General features: G+C 46.9%; 1 protein-coding gene across 3 annotated transcripts in view; it reads right to left on the bottom strand.

The window, feature by feature from the left end:
* LOC142584739 (uncharacterized) overlaps positions 1–20,264 on the bottom strand; it is a 103,841-nt gene that overhangs the window by 5,274 nt on the left and 78,303 nt on the right. For all 3 annotated transcript variants that reach the window (XM_075694966.1, XM_075694968.1, XM_075694967.1), the window contains one exon: positions 12,339–12,635. In XM_075694966.1, the coding sequence (XP_075551081.1) occupies positions 12,339–12,635 (297 nt within the window). The remainder of the gene's footprint in view (positions 1–12,338; positions 12,636–20,264) is intronic.

The following is a 20,264-nucleotide window of genomic DNA, read 5'->3' as shown; positions in this document are numbered from 1 at the left end:
CAGGATGTCATAAAGTCAATGACTGGGAAAGAATACGTGAAGAAAGGGCCCCACAAGTCAAATGCCAGTGACAATATATTTGTTGATGCATCCGTGAAATGGCGTTAAACGTGCAAGCTCTAAGTGACTGAAAGAATCTAAAGATAGACAAAATTTGCAAACTACTGAGGACGAGAATTGTTATGTTTAAAACTATCCTCAACCACCGATCATAAAATATCTGACCGACAGTCTAATTGCACAACTTCCTTTGCTGCATTGAGGGAAAGGCAATTTTTGATGCATTCCAGAGTTTTTTTTTTTTCTTTCCAGCGGACTTTTCTGGAAGAACTGCATCACAGCCTGGACCAATGGTGCCAGGGAGACGGGGAATGTGGAAGTGTTCACAGCATTGATAAACACAGAGATTATGTCCACTCACTGAATGGTCAAAGGAGCTTAGTGCCAAGAGTACAGTTGTGATAGGCAAGTCAAAGCCTAGAAGTGTTAATCTTTTCGAGGAGCTGTGCAGGTATATGAGTGCTGCCTATGAGCACTTGCTGCTGCAAGCAAAAGTGTGGTGGCTGTCAAGAAGAGCCGCCTTGAGCAAAGTCCTTAAAAGGCGACACGGCAATCGAAGTGGTTTAATTGTAACAATTTCAGATTTTCTTATGTATTTTCTCGCAATCCATGGACCTTTATTTACCTTGTGGTGAAATATTATAACAATATATCCAGTAGAAATCGAGAAAACAGCACTTTCCTTCAGAGCTATCATAAAAAAATGCGAAAAAATTGGGCTTTGGGAGGCCCCGTCGCACCGCGGATTGCCCGGATATCCGTTGACGCAGCGCCGCCATCTTGGTATCATTGTAAAAAGGAGAGATCAGAGCTGAAGACAGCCGGAGCGACGCATTTCTCCACTGAAAAATAAAGCAGCAAATGCAAGCTAGAGAAGGCAAATGCGACATTGCAGTTAGGCACAGCAGTCACGTGGGGCGCAGGGCACACTCCTATTGGCTGTTGTAGATTTTAATTGCTGACGAACCTCTGCCGTGCGCATTCCGATCAACACGACTGACGATCATGGCAGCTTGCGTACCTTTTCTGTGATGAGCCCCAAAAGAAAAAGAAGACCACGAAAGGCATGGAAAAGAGGGAGAAAACTACTCCTAGAAGCAAATGCCGCCGAGCTTCTTGACAAGGCATGACCGGCGTACGTGGGTCACTAGGAAGGCGGGCCCGCATGCAGTGCTGACGACGTGACCACAGAACACCTACGCGACCGTGGACTATGGTGACGGCGCGTCCGCGAGCGATGGTGAAAGTGCGACTGTGAGTGATGGTCAAAGCGCAACCGTGAGCTATGGTGAAAGTGCAACCGCGAGCGATGGTGACGGTACGTCCGCGTGTGGTTGTGACGGCAATGCGACATTGGCGGAGCATAAGTTTTCGCGTCAAATATTCAACTGCTGATTTCAGCTCCAACTCTCACTAATAAAGAGGTTGCAGAACGAGAGACAAGAGTGGACGTTTTAAATGCACTGTCACCTGCCTCTGCATGACGGATGGACGCAAGATGATCAAAAAGGCAACTAAGGTTCACGAACACAAGAAACTACATCAAAATGGAAAGAAAATGTGTCCTCAGAGGCAAAGGACTACATCCCAGGCGAGTTTTCGGTGCTCAAAGTAAACATTTAAATGTTTACAACAGATGAAACTTTGAGCCCCGTTATCCCAGTTTCATTTATTGTGCAGTTGCTTTCGTCATCCCAGTGCCATTTCACAACAAATGAAGATAAAATCATTCTTTTGCACTTAGATCCTGAAACATTGATGAGTGCAATGAAGCTGTTCATCTTTAACTGCACCTCATAAAAACATTTATAATGTTTTTTGTTTTTTGCAAAAGTCGTTAGTAAGACAATATGCACAGGAAAGTTAAAGAATTAGTTTTGCGCTCATTTCGGCATTCAGAAAATAAATAAATAAATAAATTTAGCTATCCCACGAGTCTAGGATAGCTTCTCTCAACTTCAAGATCATGAAGAGCGAGCCCTGTGATATGCCAAAACAAGCGACGTCATTTCTTCTCTCGCCCATTGATATCGCTTACAGTATAGTACTGGCCTTCTTGTTCTCAAGAGCGAGCTGTTTTAGGACTGCTGCCTCTACAACCACTCACATTTGCCAAATGAGGTAGGGGACAATGGCGACAACAAGCCCACCAAACCAGGCGCACACGTACCTACAAAAAATTTGTAAAGTTCCGCAGCCATGACAAAAGGGGGAGAATGTATAACGGTCGCTCTAGACACATGCCTTTTGAGGTATGCACAAGCAGCAGCAAACTTGGAATAGCAGATAGTGAGATGGAAAAAATTGTTTTTAGATCACTGACTTTCTCAGCAAATCTGATGCTCATTTTGCCTGCTTTAGGAACTTGTCTGCATAAACTAGGTCGAACCAAGTAATTCATGGTGTCCTTTAACCGTCAGAAGACTTTCAACAGGAAGTTTGAAAAGTAATATTAAAATGTTTTTGTGAATAGAATTTACTGTTAATAAAAATTAATGCAACATTTGTAAAATCGTAGAAGGAGCCCAAATGCATAAACTTTCATGACAAATTAGGGAGGGATGGCAGGTATTCACATGTAAAATAGGGAATTATACACTACACAAAGTGCACAATACAATGCGCCAATACCTCTGCCCCCTACGACCTTTACTCAACACCGCACTCGCCAACTTATGGCCTCCGGGATTTGGTAGCACATCTTGGAGGCCATAGCCAGCTAAATTCGCTGCTAACGGCAATATGCTGTTCTGTGGCATACGACTTGAAAGGAGACTCGCAGACAAACACACATTATTCAATAATTTCGCCAGGGGTGCTTGCTTGTCGTCATTTCCATTTACTGCTTCAAAACATTCGCACTGTGGATGTTTATGTCTACCTATTCCACACAATATTGACTGTGTACTGCTTTGCATTCTGGACAAAACTGCAATTTTTTTATTGACCACCATGAATCATCGAAAAGCTGCTGACAAGAATGGCTTGCCTTGACTTTTGCCTTGCCAGATGTCAAGAGAAGATTAAAATTTACTGTGCTTAGCAGCAAACGAATTCAAGAATGTTTGAGCACTTCATGAAGTCTAAGTGTTTTGAAGACACTGAAAATGGCACTGTGATATTCAAGAATTTTCAAAGTGTGGCACACTTTTTTCTATATGTTTCGCTAACCTGTTGGTCACACAAAGTTGGGCCACTGCGGACTGGCTGGTAGACAACAACTGAGCACGGTGGCTCATGACCAGTGCAGTAAAGCTGCATATTCCTTAACTGTGTCTAGTAGCCCACAAATGGTTTAAAGGGGTTCCTGAACCCCTTTTCATCCAAAGTAAAGAAATGCATTTCATGTTAAAACAGATTATTGCAGAAATACTTAGCAGCAAAGAGTGCTTCAATGCGTTCCGAAGAACCACAGTTATTGGCAATCCAAGACTCAGGATGTCTACCAAGTTAACATTTCCAAATTCCCTGAGTTTTCCAGGTTTTCTCTGAGTGCCTTTGCAAAATTCCCTGAGTGATGCAGACCTATGTTTTTTGTCAAGCCAAGCTGAAACCATATCACCCGGTGCTGTCACTCTCTAGTAAGCATATGAAAAAAAAAAAACCGACTTAATCCAATTTGAATACTAAGGAGTAGTGTTAATGTTATTGAAAAAGAGAATAGAAGGGAGAAGTTAGTAAAATGCACAGCAAATAAAATCACTTCGAAAAAAAAAATGCAAATCGAGTCGGACATTTTCAAATACGAATAAAACAGGAGATGCATACAAAAGCAAATATTTTCGAATATGGGCTATTTGCATCAACTGATAACAAGCTCAGTGGTATGAGGCCCGAACTTTGTCACAATTGAGATTCTCTCTCAGCAGCTCGTTAAGTCAACCTCAACTGTCCTGACATACTCTCAGCCTGCGCACGACGCCTCAGTGTTGTGTTTCACCTATTTAAAGAGTTTATTTTGGCTTGGATGAGGGACACTTGCATCTCGGCATCAGCCAACACTTTGTTTTTTGAGCTCAAGCTCCTTCAAAATGGTGGCAGCACGCTTCCTTTCCCGTTCATGCCTCGATGCGTTGGTCCTTTCTGTTCTTGTGCTCCTTCCGCCACTCGTTCGCCCCATGGGCCATTTGAAGCATCTTCTTGGTCAGTTGCACAGTCCACGTCCGAGTTTTTCAACTCCTTAGGGGCCGCGAAAACGTCCGAAAAATTGGCCAGTTGGAAAAAAATAAATGCATGTCATTTACTGCCCTTAAGGGCTCAAACCGCCACAGGCACATTCGAAAAGGCTCTGAAGGCCTGTCGGTACACGTATTAGGCGTATCGGTGCTCGTGCTCTCACAGGAAGTACCGGGTGCACGAGTGTATAAGGAATACATACTGTGTCCCGTGGCAATAGCCCCTTCCCACGCTTGTTATGCTTCACTGCAATACTTTTGCGTATGCTTCACCAAGCAACATATCTGTACGGAGGCGCAGCTGACTTTCGGAATCTGACATTATGCAACGCACCGTGCTTTCCAAGCTTCTAAGCCAATCGTGAAGACCGCAAAGGCGGAGTCCGTGCCATTGCTGACAGCAGTGAATTCTTTCAATAAAAAACACGGCATCCAATGGCAAGAAGCTTCATAGCGAACGTCGAAGCAGCTAGGCCTAGCGTTGCCGCGGCGGTGGCTACGGCTGCCAGCGGATCTGCGTGCGAGAGCGCCGATTTGAGGCGGCGAGGTAATCAAAATGGCAGCAGTGGTGGCGTTAATGCCATTTCGGACTTGCGGTCACGGCGAAACATCCTGAAAATCGGATGGCGAAGAGTTCTTGCGTCCGAAATTTCAGACGTTCTGATACAAATTGACTCTATGCGCATGTGGTGGTGCCGCGAAGCCGTCCAAATTATCGGGAATCCAGAAAGTCGGTCGTTGACTGCACACTGGTAGCACTTCCAGCCGACGACAGGGCGCTAAAGACGATTCATTGCGATTCCTGTCTGTTGCTCAAGCCAGCATTACCGCGACTTTCGACCCTTTCAATAAAATTACACCTAATTTTCCCTGATAGAGGCACAAATTCCCTGAGTTTTCCCAGACTACTGAGAATTCCCGGTTTTCCCGGTTGGTAGACACCCTGAAGACTGCCTATGATCCCCTTTGCAGGGCTCTGTCTTGCTTCAATGCCTTGCACTGCAGAGGCTACAGCAGAGCTGCGTGGTGCCCACAACACTCTGCCTACTGAACGTCACCGTGACGCACAGTTCAAATTTGATTTTGGGTGTTCACATAGAGACCACTACTTCCGATTTCGGGGCCTACAATGGGACGAATTCAGAGGCTATCCATCAGTTCGCGGTGTCTCATCCCTTTGCTGTGCTACAGCATACTAGATGGCTACGTGCAGCTATTCTCAGACTAAGTGACACGCCTAGCATGTTTACTTTCGCACTCATCTCTGAGGCAATCACACAATTTCTGAGGTTGAACAAATTACTGCAGGTCCTATTCGGGCCCCAGCAGGAATGGTTACATCAATGGTAATAAACAAGGCTAGAAATAGAAAAATACAGAACAATAATATATATACATGGGCATCAGCCTTTGCAATTCAGAATTATCAAGAATAAATACAAAGTAGGAACAATAGCTGTAGTTCGCAACTCAACAATAAAGTAGTGATAAAACCATGAACACATAACAGATCACCCAATTCAGCATTTTACCTAATTTTAGTACAACACACAGACAAGAATTAATTAATTTCCTTCCCTGTGTGCAGGATGCTATCAATAAAAAAATTATTCGCAAGATGAACGAACGATTGTGTTGTACAGTCGAACCCACTTATAACAATATTCATTCATGTGCCACGAAAATTCCATTGTTATATCCGATAACTGTTATAACCGGGTTACATGAAAAAATTAAATAGGGGGATGGCAGAGCTGATATAAGAAAATTATATAGGCAGGGAGGCCAGTGCCCCTCCCCACCACCTTCCTCCACTCAGCTGCTGATTGTGCTCACTCGTTTAACTGCTTCCTAGGCGCTCCAATCGCATGTAACAAGTTGCGGCTGTTGGCATTAAAGAATGGCACTGCTACAACAACTGCAAAGAGGGGTCACAGGTGGCAAGCGACATGCGAGCACCACTGAGGCATCGCTTTGGTGGCCCCAAAAGGGGTCCTTAAAAATTGCGAGAAGGCTGCTGCGGCAGCCTGTCAGCCTGAGAAATAAAGAAGAAACGCTGAGACATCGCCACAAGCACCTCACCACGTACTTGTCACTGGTTTGCATGAGAAAAGCCTATGTTTGTCAGCCATGCATGCTTTACGCGAAGCTTGCCGACATCCTTCTCCAAAGCATTCAGGCCCTTCACGTAGTGCAGCGGAAGGTTCGTCAGGAAAACGAAGCCCTGGATGGATTGAATGATGGCGGGCCTAGCCTGCCCTAACGCATCATCGCTGCCGTCGTCGCCGTCACTATCCGATGCAAGTATGTTCGCTATGATCGTCTGATCGGTTAGAAGCACTTAGTTTCCAAATCTATAGTTTTCTTTTCACTGGCAATGGCATGCATTACCGATGATCAGTGGGTGCATCAGCCATGTTCCGTTTCGGTGGCGAGTCAAGCGAAGTTGAGAAATCGCGTGGCCAGGAACGACTTTGACACAACCAACAAAAATGAATGCAAGCGATTAAGCTGTTCACAGAACTGCACTGAATGAGGAGCTAGCGAGCAACATGCGAGCAATCTGCTTGCGGCGCAGTTGGCGCAGTCAATTTGTGTTTCAGAGGGTGGGGTGGCGTAGAGCTATGGGCGCAGCCCATTCATGTTTGGAGGGGTGGGAGGGCGACGGGAGAGAGCCGCGCGGAGATGGCTAAAAAATTAAGAGCACAGTGGCTGCTGGAACAGCGGCCCATCGTGCAGCGGCTCGAATTTCCTTTCTTTTTTTCTTTTCAAGGATTTCTCATTTCACTACCTTTCGACTTGGACACCCAGCAGCCACACTTCATCGTTATAACCGATAATGCAGCATTGGGGCATTGTAGTAAGCAGGTTATTTCACCATGGAAAACATACGAAAGTCGACGGTGCCGTAGCTTCTTACTGTTATAACCAATATATTGTTAAAACCGGTATCATTATAAGTGGGTTCAACTGTATAAGCGCTAACTACTTCTTGTGGTAGTTTATTACATAATGATATAGCATGAGGAAACAGGGAATATTAACGTATGCTAAGGTAACTGAATGGTTATATAATTGTTTTGTTGTGTTATGTATGGTCAAAGCTCGGTTATGTGATGTTCACGTGGTATTTTAAAGTGACCATGGTAACTTTATTGATGAAACTAGCTTAATTTCGCATGAGATAGTTCTGTATTTTCTTCTACTTAGCCGATTTCACTGCCTGCGACGCACAGATTTCTTTACATTGTCTAAAAAGTCGGAGAGCTGACGCCCCAACCTTTCACATTCGTGCAGAAGCACCAGACTAGTGCGAGTGCACCAATCACCTCGGATGATGTGGGCAAAGGACCATTGTTGCTTTCCTCATTGTGTCCACTTTCACTTGTGCTCGGTACGATGGCGGCAATGTAGTCTTCGTTTTCGGGCTCTCCTGTGGTGTGTGACACCATCATCTGCGCTCACAAGCTTGTCGACCGTTGACTTGTCAGTGGATTCCGGAAATTCTGACAGTTTGCTCCAAACTTCCGCAACACCGGCAACGGCTTCATCGCACTCATCAGAATTTACAATCATCACCGGGCACGCAGAAGCCGGCACGTCTGAAGCCATTTCAGATGAATCAATTGTACATGGTCATGCATACGCATGGGGCGCCATGGGCACCGGGTCACGAGTTAGTCCACTTTAGCCCTAATGTCCCCCTTATTCTTCAAGATCGTGATGAGAGTGCTCCTCGAAATTTTACAAGCTGCGGGGTCATCTGACTTCTCACCGCGTTCAACCCGATTTTACGGCAAAAGCAAATTCTGCCGCTTCATCACAGCAACACTGCGGGAGAAGGCCCACAATGTGCTAACACAATGAAACAGAAAAGCAGCGAGACAACTCGCACTTGCGCCAGTTTGCACGACGAGGGCACAAGAGCCTCTGATTGGCTGCCTGAGCAAGCACTGCAGGCAGGCCAGGATCATTTTTGCAGAGGGGTGTCGACGGCTCACCCAAGGCAGCATGGTCACGGTAGGGACAGCGGTTGGATGGAGCCACGCCGCCAGGTTTCCCCGCGGCCGCAAGGAAAAGCCAACTTCTAAGGGCACTTTTGCACCGCTTGTCATTCCATATATTGGGAGTCGCTGCCATCTTTGTTCGATGTAAGTGTAATTTTTGCTATACAGTAAAATCTTGTTACTACAAACACCACATTACCAACCTTTCCAGATTTACAATTTTTTTTAGATCGCCACCAAAATGCCTATATTTCCAATGTAAAAAACTTTCAGTACTACGAATTTCAGATTACCGAATATTTCAGAATAACGCACATAATTTAATTCCGTAATCACCAAGATTCTTCGTTATTACAAAGTTCCGTTGAAGTTTCGGTACCGAATCCCTGAGGCTTAGACCTATCATCATCATCCGTAGCAGCAGCAGCCATGCAGTGGGGAACCCGTTTTAATGGGTACAGCCCTAGCAGCATTGGCATCAGCGTGAGTGTCAGGTATGGTCATTTTCTGACTCTTCTACTACGTCGTAGGCCTAGCGTCACCACATCAATAGCGATGGCAGGAGCTGCGAAGTTATCGGTGCTGTGATTGCGTTGTGCGTTCGCTTTGCTGACAGTGAGTTCTCCTGGCCTCTGCATTAAAAAGAAATGACGCCAGTTTTCGCTCAAAGAAAAAGTGGACATTTTGACGCAGTTGAATGCTGGAAGAAAGCAAGTCGACCTGTGCAGGGAGCGTGATATTCCCACATCAACAATGGCAACGATGCTCAAGGATCGGGAGAAGATCATAAAATTGCATCGAGTCACAGCTGGCTCCCTCGAGAAAACGCTTGCAGCTTGGCAATTACCAGAATGTCGACAACGCCGTCCTCGCGCGGCTTAAGGATGCCAGACAAAACGATGTGCCCTTGTCAGGCCCGATTATTCAAGAGAAGGCACTACAGTTCGCAGCCTCCTTGGACATCTCCGATTTCGATGCAAGTGCGGATGGCTTTACCCCTCCTGGCAAAGGAATGGCATTGCATGGTAGACTGCTTGTGGCAAAGAAAAGGCAGCAGATACCGAGAGTGTGGTTGCCTGGTGGTGGTGGCTGTAAAGATGTCCCCAATGACGTTCAGAGGAAGGTTGAAGATGTGGTGGCGTTCGGCCTGCAGCACTTGCTGTCTACTCGCCAGAAGAAGATTGCAGACTCCAAGCAATAAATTGTAGCTAAACTGTGCCCAGCGTTCTCATTTATCATTTACGTACAAACACGTACATCTGCTGCAAAGGTATGTTTTTTTGTTGTTCTGTTACATTAATGACATGAAAATATTGGTTTTTCAGCACTACGACAATTCAAATTAACGAATTAAATACACTGGTCCCGCGAAGTTAGTTGTAACAAGATTCTACTTAATATATTCATTGCAACTATACCGTGTTGAGATATTGTTCGATCTACTGAATAACTCCATGTAAACGGGTTCAATATAGTCGGGTTCGACTGTACGTCATTCATATTGAAATTCGAAATGCAGATTTTCAACTATAGTACGATAGTCGCATTTCTGGAAGTACGTAATTTCTATTGAAATTCGAAATTCAGATTTTCGCTTATTCCACTTGTTTATTAAACTGTGTCAATACACACCAACAGTAGGAAAAAGTGTACTGATCAAAACACCTTTCTTAATTTATGTCCGCTATTGGCCAACAGCAGCCATGTATAGGAATCTGCTATATGCCAAAATATAGGAGCCGGGAAAGAGTGAGGAGAAGGCCTCTGCCGAAAAGAGAGTTTGAGAAAAAGGTCACTTCACACTCTGCTTGCGAGCTCCACGTGGTGCACATGACTGCGAAATTTGGCTGAGGTGTTTTCAGCAGCATATGCTCTCTGCGGACTGTCTGTTTACCAAGCCCAAGGGCTGGTTCAGGACCCCTTTAAAGAACCACCATGAACTGTGAAGCAGGGCCAGAACATCTGGACATCTCTCCAATTCAGGGTGCCTACCAAGTTGACATTTCCAAACTCCCTGAGTTTTCCAGGTTTTCCCTAAGCACCTTTGCAAAATTCCCTGAATGAGCCAGAACTTTGTTTTATATCAAGACAGGCTGACACCATGTTGCCTAATGCTGTCACTCTCTAGTAACCATGTTGAATAAAAAAATGACTTAATCCAGTTTGAATAGTAAGGAGTAAAATCTATTTTATTTAAAACGAAAACAGAAGGAAGATGTTAGTAAAATGCACAGCGAAAAACGGATGGTAAAACCCATTCCAAATTGAGTCAAACATTTTCAACTACGAATGAAAAGGCAATGCATAAATAAGAAAATATTTTTGAATCTGAGCTATTTCAATCAACCGATAACAAGCTCATTGATATGAGGCCTGAACTTTGTCACAACTAAGATGTTCTCTCAGCAGCTGGGAAGTCAACCTCAACTGCCCTGACATACTCAGCCCGTACACAAAATCCCAGTGTTGGGTTTCCCTTTAAAGACTTTATTTTGGTTTGGATGAGGGACACCTGCATCTCGGCGTCAGCCAACACTGTTTTTTGAGCTCAAGCTCCTTCAAAGAGACGGCAGCATGCTTCCTTTCCCGTTAATTCCTCAGTGCGTTGGTCCTTTCTCTTCTCATCCTCCTGCCACACGTTCACCCCATGGATCATTTGAAGCATCCTTTTGGTCAGTTGTACAGTCAACGTCCAATTTTTCGGACTCCCTAGGGGCCGAAAAAACATCCGAAAAATCGGGCAGTGCGAAAAAAATGAATGCATGTCTTTAACTGCTCTTAAGGACTAAAATTGCCACAGGCACGTCCGAAAAAGCTCTTAAGGCCTGCCAGTACACTTATTAGACATATCGGTGCTCTTACTGTGACAGGAGACGGCGGTGCATGCGTGCATAATTAAGGAATATATACTGTGTTCCGTGACAATTGCCCCTTTCCACATTTGTTGTGCTTCACCGCGTAACACTGCTGTGCTGAGGCGAAGCTAACTTTCGGAGACTGCGACGCACACACTTTCCCACGTTGTCTAAGGAGTCGGAGCAGCTGAGGCCGCAACCTTCCGCATTCGCGCAGAAGCACCGGACTAATGCGAGTGCACCAATCACTTCGGAGGATGTGGGCAAAGGACCGTAGTTGCTTTCCTCAGTGTGCCTACTTCATTTGTGCTCGGTACGATGTCGGCGATGTAGTCTTCGTTTCCGCCACGCGCTGTGCTCTGCGAGCTTCGACGCCAATCGCGAGGATTACGAAAGTGGAGTCGGTGCCATTGCTGACAGCGGCGAATTCTTTCAATGAAAAACACGGCATCGCACGGCAAGATGCTTAATGGCGAACGTAGAAGCAGCTAGGCCTAATGTTGCCGCGGTGGTGGCTACGGCTGCCAGCGGATCTGCGTGCGAGAGTGCCGGTTCGAGGCGGCGAGATAATAAAAATGGCGGTGGTGGTGGCTTTGATTAATGCCATTTCAGACTTGCAGTCAGGGCAATATACATTGACTATGTGGAGTACGTGGTGGTGCCGCGAAGCCGTGCGAATTTTCGTTCATGTCCGAAAATCGGGCGTCTGGAAAATCAGTCGTTAAGTGCTCTGGCAATACCTCGTGCCGTTTACGCAGCGTCAATGACGATTCGTTGCGATTCCTCTCTTACTGGAGCCAGCATTTACACGGCTTTCATTCTCTTTCAATAAAGTTACAGCTAATTTTCCCTAATATAGAAGCACAAATTCCCTGAGTATTTCCAGACTATTCAAATTCCGTGTGAATTCCCGGTTTTCCCGGTTGGTAGGCACCCTGACTCCATGATCCATGCCTGATCAGCGCTACGAAGGAGAGTTCTACTCATTGATTAAGTCCATGATATAAAACTGCAAGGCTTCAAAATCATTAGGTACGCAGATGGACAAAGAACACACAAGGTTTCTAAACATGAACTTGAAGAAAGATTCCGAAGCATCAGCCTTTTATAATTTGGCATACTCAAAGACGACAATTTCTTTTTTGCAAAATGTTTCTCAAATCAATTAACTTCCATCAAACACACGGCCGTGCCCGGTGAACGCTTCACAGGGATGGAATAAAAACTGAGAAGCAACTCACATTGTAGCGCTGGCTTTGCCTAAGCTGCTGCAGGCTCTTCTGCAGGTCCAGGCCGGACGAGGGCGAAAACTCGTCGGCTCGGTAAGAGCCAGCTGACCCCGTAATCCCTGCCCCGCCAGTAGCACTGGCGGCTCCCACCAAGCCGGTAGACACTGCCTGCTGTTGCTGGGCAGCCGTCATGGAGAGCAGCCTCTGCTGGAGTTGGATCATGGTCTCCAGCGTGGCCGCCACAGTGTTTTCATTCGCAGACATCCCGACACCACCACGACGTTCCGTGTAGTCTTCCAGGAGTCCAGTCTGTGGTGGCAGCAAAAGACACAGTCAGCAGAGTCTACCATGTCTACAGCAGAGTCTACACGATTGTGCGTACACCTATTTTTTTAAATTTGAAAATCTGAACGGCAGGTTGACTTGCAATCAAAACCAAAACGATGGCACTGCCAAAATAAGCGAGACCAATGAGATATCATGGGAGCTACAACGTAGCTACAATTTTATGTTTACTCTAGGGACCTACCCGCAGCTCTTCGCTATCCATCGTGTTTGTTTGCTTTTCTGAAGGGTTTTTCAACATTTCTGAGAGTTTTACAGTGCACACAACACTCATGGAGGGGTGTCGATAGTTAATGGAAGTGCCGCTGTTCCATTCGCAACGGCACCCTCAGAATGGCGGCACTTGCCGATAGTTAGTGGAAGAGCAGACACCGCTCATGTGTTTCTTTTTCCTTGTAGCTCTTAGTTTGACGCGTTCGACTTGACTGCCAGCTACATGCTACAGTCAAACCCGGCTATATCGAACTCGAAAAAAAAAAACGCCTATCAGTTCAATATAGAGCATAATTCGATATAAGCCTGCTAAATAATTGGATGTCATAAACGCACATACCATTTATAAAATCACTTTATTGAAGAAACTAGCTTAGTTTCGCATAAATTAGTCCTGCATTTTCTTCTGCTTGGGCAATTTCGCTGCCTGCGACGCACACACTTCCCCACGTTGTCTAAGGAGTCGGAGCAGCTGAGGCCGCGACCTTCCACATTCACGCAGAAGCACCGGACTAATGCGAGTGCACCAATCACTTCGGAGGATGTGGGCAAAGGACCGTAGTTGCTTTCCTCAGTGTGCCTACTTTCAGTTGTGCTCGGTACGATGTCGGCGATGTAGTCTTCGTTTCCGGGCTCTACCATCATTTACACTCACAAACTCGTCCACCATTGATTCAAATGTCCCGGAAATTTTGACAGCTCGCTCCAAACTTTGGCAACACCGGCAACAGCTTCGTCGCATTTATGAGAATTTAGTCATCACCGAGCACGCGGAAACCGGAACGTTTGAAGAATCCCTCGTACATGGCCGTGCGTACGCGTCGGGCGCCATGGGCACCGGGTTGTGAGTCTGGCCACTTTAGTCTTAATCGTGCCGAGAGTGCTCCTCGGAATCTTGCACGGTGCGGGGACATCCAACTTCTCATTGCGTTCGACGCGATTTATGATTTCGAGCTTCACGACGAAAGGCGAATTCTGCCGCTTCATCACGGCAACACTGCAGGAGAAGGCCCACAAGGCGCAAACACGATAAACCAGAAAAGCAGCCAGACAACTCGCACTTCCGCCATCTTGCACGAAGAGACCACAAAGCCTCTGATTGGCTGTCTGAGCAAGCGCCGAGGCAGGCCAGGATCATCTTTTGCTGGGGAGTGTCGATAGATAGTGATCTAAAGAAAGGAAGGACGCTTGATTCTGCAACCCATGAGGGAGCACGGCGAAGCGTCGTCAGGGGAAAGGGAGTGGAAAGTGAAAGATGATAGAGAAAGAGGGAGGATGTGGCCTAATAGACTCCACTATGCGCGACAGAGGGAGTGTCGACGGCTCGCCCGAACAGCCCGAGGCAGCGCGGTCACAGTAGGGAGAGCGGTTGGATGGAGCCACGCGCGCCGCCGGGTTTCCCCGCTACCGCGAGGGAAAGCCAACTTCTTGGGACACTTTTCCGCCGCTTGACGTTCGATATATCGGGAGTCACTGCAATATTTGTTCGATGTAAGCGTAATTTTTGCTATATATACTCATTGTAACTATACCGTGACCAGAAATTGTTCGATATGTAGAATAATTCGATGTAAGCGGGTTCGATCTAGTCGGGTTCGACTGTACTTCCATGCTTCCTCAGTCGTCATGAGTGCCCCAGGCCCACTAAACATTTGGCGCTCGTTCACCCAATGTAGCACTTCACAATGTAGCAGTTTCTCAATGGACAAACATGCAGGAAAGCTTAGCTAGTGACCACTACATCATCGTCACAACGGTACAAGCAGGCCCAAGGAAAAAGAGAGGGAGAGAACTGAAGCTAGTAGAAGGGGACTCTTTCTGCAAAATCCAACAAGATGATGCGGAAGACACTATAACGGACATTGAGAAGTGGGCAGAGAAACTGCAAGAAAACATTAAACGAGCTACCAAAACTGTTCCATAGGAGGCAGGTATAGAGGAGATGGATAGCAGATTATTGCACATGTGGGAAGCGAAAGGTAGCATGCTGAAAAGATGGAAGAAGCAAAAACATAATCGGAAATTCATGAAGAGAATTGTGGAATTAAACAAGGAAATCGAGATATATGCAAATAGGTGAACCCAACAGAAGTGGGAAGCCACATGCGACTTGATGGAAAGGCAGATAGGAATGTCCAAGACCTGGAACATTCTCCGATGCATGCCTCTCGGACCCCGGAAGTACAAAAACCATACAAAGACACAATCTACAGAAGGTTATACACAGCTACAACGGCACAGAAGAGCTCTTTCGAGAGCTCCAAAAGATGTACGTTGGAGATGCAGATAGAGAACTACTTCCAGATTACCTAGGTAACGAGAATCCTGATCTTGATACCCCTATTACGGAGGCAGAAGTCAGATATGAACTTACCAGGCTCAACTCGAAATCTGCACCAGGACCTGATGGGATAAGCAACAAAACACTCAGGAACCTTGCCTTGTATCCATCCGAGCTCTCACGGACTACATGAATAACTGCTGGGAGCAAGGCAGCATTCCAAGTCAATGGAAATCAGCCCAAATCATTTTTATACCAAAGCCTGGAAAGAAACCACAACTGACGAACTTAAGGCCCATATCACTGACATCCTGGGTCAGTAAACTCATGGAACATGTGGTTCTCACACGTCTCACGAGATACATGGATGATGGAGGACTTTACCCAGATACCATGGTTGGATTTCGACCAAAGTTATCGACGCAGGATATTATGCTCAAACTAAAACATCAGATCATAGATGCGGGTGAGAAGTCTAGACACTAAGGCAATACTAGGTCTCGATCTAACTAAGGCCTTTGACACCGTCACGCACAAGGCCATACTACAAAATCTCCAAAAGCTGGATGTAGGACTTAAAACCTACGCGTACATCAAAGACTTCTTGACAGATCGTACCGCAAAGATTTCAATAGGAGAATCCACATCGGACGCGCTCAAGCTAGGTAATAGAGGTACCCCGCAGGGTTCAGTCCTATCTCCCTTTCTATTCAACGTGGCAATGATCGGTCTTCCTGCGAGACTCGAAAAGATAGAAGGACTCGGACACAGCCTCTACGCGGACGACATCACCCTTTGGGTGGCGGGTGGAAGCGATGGGCATGTGGAAGAGATCCTTCAAACAGCAGTAAACATGGTGGAAGACTACATCAAAGACAAGGGACTGAGATGCTCCTCGCAAAAATCAGAACTTCTGCTCTATAGGCCCACATTCCGGGGTCGAAAAAGCATTAGGGAAAGGCTGGGAATTGTGGTCCCAGTAGAATGCACCACGATACCGATAGTGGAGAGCCTGAGAATACTGGGACTCCGCATATCTGAAAATGGCCATGACGGAGAAACCATTGGACTACTTGACAATAGTGTTCAATGAACAATCAGACTAATAAAGCGGATATCCAACAGGCACTATGGCATGAAAGAGCACAATCTCATCCGATTAATAGAAACATTCGTAATCAGTCATATTGTATATGTGGTTCCTTACCTCAAGCTCTACGCTGCGGAGAAAGCCAAGATAGATTGCATTATTAGAAGGGCATATAAGCAAGCCTTGGGACTTCCGGCAAATACATCAAACGAGAAATTCTTGGCGCTCAGCGTCCACAACACATTAGACGAACTTATTGAGGCCCAGAGAGTAGCGCAGTATGAAAGGCTTACACAGAGTTTGATGGGGAGACACATCTTAGATGACATCAGAATAACCTACGAAGCACAGCACGCAGTGCGGAGAGACATCGCAAGGAAAATAAGGGAACATCTATCAATACTCCCAATCCCAAGAAACATGCACCCGGAGTTTCACCAAGATCGAAGAAACGCACGAGCGAGAGCACTCCACAAAACATTCCGTAGTGCCAGGGATGTGGTCTATGTGGACGCTGCGGAGTACGCAAATGGACAGAGTATGTCGATAGTTGCTACGAGTCTAGAGGGTGACTGCAGAGTTAGTGGGACGGTAAAAACATGGAAGGCAGAGGTGGCGGAGGAAGCTGCCTTAGCACTGGCAATAGCCTCCACGGAAGCTAACATCGTAGTAAGCAACTGCAAGACAGCCGTCAAGAACTATGCAGAAGGAAGAATCTCGCCTGAAGCACTGAGAATTTTAAACAACTTTCGTGAAGATCGCGACATTCACATTATATGGGCACCCGCACACTTCTCCCTTCCCGGGAACGAAATAGCGCACAACCTGGCTCGAGAACTGACAGGCCGAGCAGGTGACACGTAACAAATACTGGGAAGGGAGAGAGACCGGATGACCAGCTTTAACGAGATCACCAAACACTATAAATTGGGAAGGGCCCATTTCCCCCCGGCACACTCCTTGTTAAATAGACAGCAAGCGACGGCATGGCGCCTCTTACAAACAGATACATATCCGAACCCGGTGGCCTACCACCGCTACTACCCGGACCTTTACACGGATAGATGTAGATTCTGTGAAGAAAGGGCGGACCTACAACATATTGTTTGGGCTTGTCCTCGTACACCCATACAGAATAAAATAATTAAGACCAGAGAGCAGTGGGAGACCGCGTTGCTCAGCTGTGCACCGGAAGACCAACTCAAGGCAATCCAGCAGGCCGAAGATGCCGCCAGGGCCCAAGGGCTCGAGGCCGTCATTTAGGTAGAGGCCTAGGTCTCAAATCTGCTGTGCACAAATAAAATTTATTCCTCCTCCTCCTCCTCGTTCACAGCAGCGTTCAAGAGGGCTGCCATCCTTTACGCCGAAGAAACAAATCACTGCGCAGTAGGCCGCAAGTTCAATGTTTCTGAACGGGTGTTGCGAGAGTGGCGACTGCAGCGAAGCAAAATTTTCACCTGTGACGGCAAGTGAATTTCCCACGGGCCGAAGTCTCGATGCTTTCTGGAGCTGTAGGCCAAGCTTGCGGCATATGTTGCTGAAATGGGTGATTGGCCCTGCCAGTGAAGTGCAACATGGTCATGAAACAAGCCCAGATCTTCGCCTTTTAAGGATCTGCTTCGCTGTAAGTATGACCGCAAACTTACGCCAACCAGACCTGCCAAAAGAACCTCCCTGACGGCTGCGTGTGGTTGGGTTCAGCCTGACCACTTGTTTCGCACTATCGTCTGCTCGTGTCTGCTCTAGCTTATTTTGGTTGGCTTGTTTTGGTCTCGTTTGCGCTTGTTGTTTTACAATGATGAGTCTAAATTGAGATGTCCCGATGGCAATGTTGTTGGCGACAGTATGTCATACAGTGGAATCTCGATGATACAATCACGGCTAATATAAATTTCCTAATGATACAAATTTTTCTGTAGTTCCGGCCGAGCCCCATTACTTTGCAATGTGCTAGAGAACGGTTGTTACGAATCAATTTTTGACCCGCATCGGTTGATACGAAAATTACCGAAGACACTGGAATTCTTAAGTGTGCTTGGCGAAAGCCAGACGCTGCTGCTGTCTGCGCTTCACTTCCCTGGCCAGTTGCTGCTGCCGTCTGCGCTCTAATTCATTTGCTTTGGTGTTCGGCGATATCGCCTGTCGCTGCTGCCGCTTTCGTTCTGCTTCCCTGCGTTTGGTACCCGGCGATCTAATCAGTCGCTGTTGGCGTTTCCGTTCTGCCTCCCTTGCTTTCGCATCTGGTGACATGTTCAGTTGTCACATGCGCATTCGTTCCTTGTTCTTCTGGCGTTCCGTGTTGGGGGAATCCGGCGTCCGCTGCCGCTTCCCCGAACCACTTTGCGCGGAATCACTGGGCCGCTTCAGAGCCATGCGTCTCACTACTCACTCGACTGCAACGAGACGTCCGTCGAAGAAGCGGCCATAGCATAAAGAACCGGAGCGGTGGCGCAGCTGCCACCGTGCACACATGGCCGACATGCGTGCGCTCATTCTACCGCTGTGTGACGTCATGGTTACTATGCACAGCGGCACTCCCCACCGGCGCGCTGGTTGCTAAGGAGGGGAGGAGGTTGCACCGCTGCGTGGAGGAGAGGCCACAGTTGGCACGATTCCAGTGCACAGACGGACGCGACCATGAGCATGAGCTAAAGCTTTCGCCTTAATAAACGCCGCCCCACCGACTGCCGCGAAAGAGAACAGCGCACAGTCACGCGATTTCTTCCCTTCTCTTTCGGCGCGGACGCGGCGCCGGACAGCGTGGAGGCCGCGACTGGGCGCGAAGATTTTGAAGCGGTGGCGCTTTTGTTGCTTTTGTGCTTTTCCTCCTCTTCCGTGTGCCATCGGACGGAGTAGCTGCTGTGCTTCGGACCGCGTTCTTTGTGTTAGACGTGGGCAATGGCAAAGGTCCACCACCAGCGGCTGAAACGCTGCAAGCGCTCGAAGTTCTGAGGCGTGCTATGGCTGCGGATGAAATCAGCGACGACATGTGCACACGTTTTTATGGATTTGAACAAAGTCTGCTAAGCGACCTGACAAAGACAAAGAAGCAGGAGGACACTAGAGACTTTTTCTTCAAGAAATAAATGCTTTTTACGTACGTGTGCCTGAGTGAGTTCACCTCTGACTCTTTAATTTAGCTAGTTTTAACTGTTTCGATGATACGAATTTCGGCTAATACGAATATTTTACGTGACCTTGTGAGATTCGTATCATTGAGATTCCACTGTATCCGAATCTGTACGACAAGGCAGACCCAGAATACAAGGACGCGAAGGCGATGGCCAGTACTTCGTTCTTGTTTTTGAATGCGGCGACGCTGCAGCAGAAGGGAGCGCACCAACAAGATTATGATCAGTAGCAACGACTTCGTCATCTTGATAAGACAACCCGTTAAGAATGCAGGACGAAGAACATGAACACAGTGCCGATAGTCAGCAGACAAAGGAAAAAGTATGCGATCGCGCAGAGGGAAGCGGTCCTGCCTCTGCAACTCTGCCGCTTCAGTGGAAGTCTTAGGTGGCAGTAGGTGGCAGAGGTAATTAGCGCCATCTGTCAAGCTGGCGAGAAAGCATATCCGTTTACCTCCTGCCCTTCCTCACAAATACACTCCCCTCGCCCTACCTCACCTTTAACGGCCCCTGCACCGGCGCCACCAGCCCCGTCGGCCCGGCAGTGGCTTAGCCCACTCCCTGAAATGACGTTTTCTGCCACTACCGGGAAGCAAGTGTTCGCCGGCGTGGGCAGTTTTATGGTTCTCACTCGCTGTGTGCTTGAGCATTGCAATATTTCACGACTTGCAGCATTCATGCATCGTGCTATAGGGCATGAATACTTCAAGAACAAGTCTTTTAATTCGAACAAATTTTTGGGCCCCTTTGAGTTCAAATTATAGAGATTCGATTGTATATCTTCTGAAGAATTAAACAATAAAAATAAAAATCTGTCGATAGTGACCTGTCTTGTCCATTAGGCAGTTCCATTTTATTGCTATAGAAAATAACACTGC

Source organism: Dermacentor variabilis, chromosome 6, assembly GCF_050947875.1.
Source record: "Dermacentor variabilis isolate Ectoservices chromosome 6, ASM5094787v1, whole genome shotgun sequence".
NCBI lineage: Eukaryota > Metazoa > Arthropoda > Arachnida > Ixodida > Ixodidae > Dermacentor > Dermacentor variabilis.
This window is presented reverse-complemented; position numbering and strand designations above follow the sequence as displayed.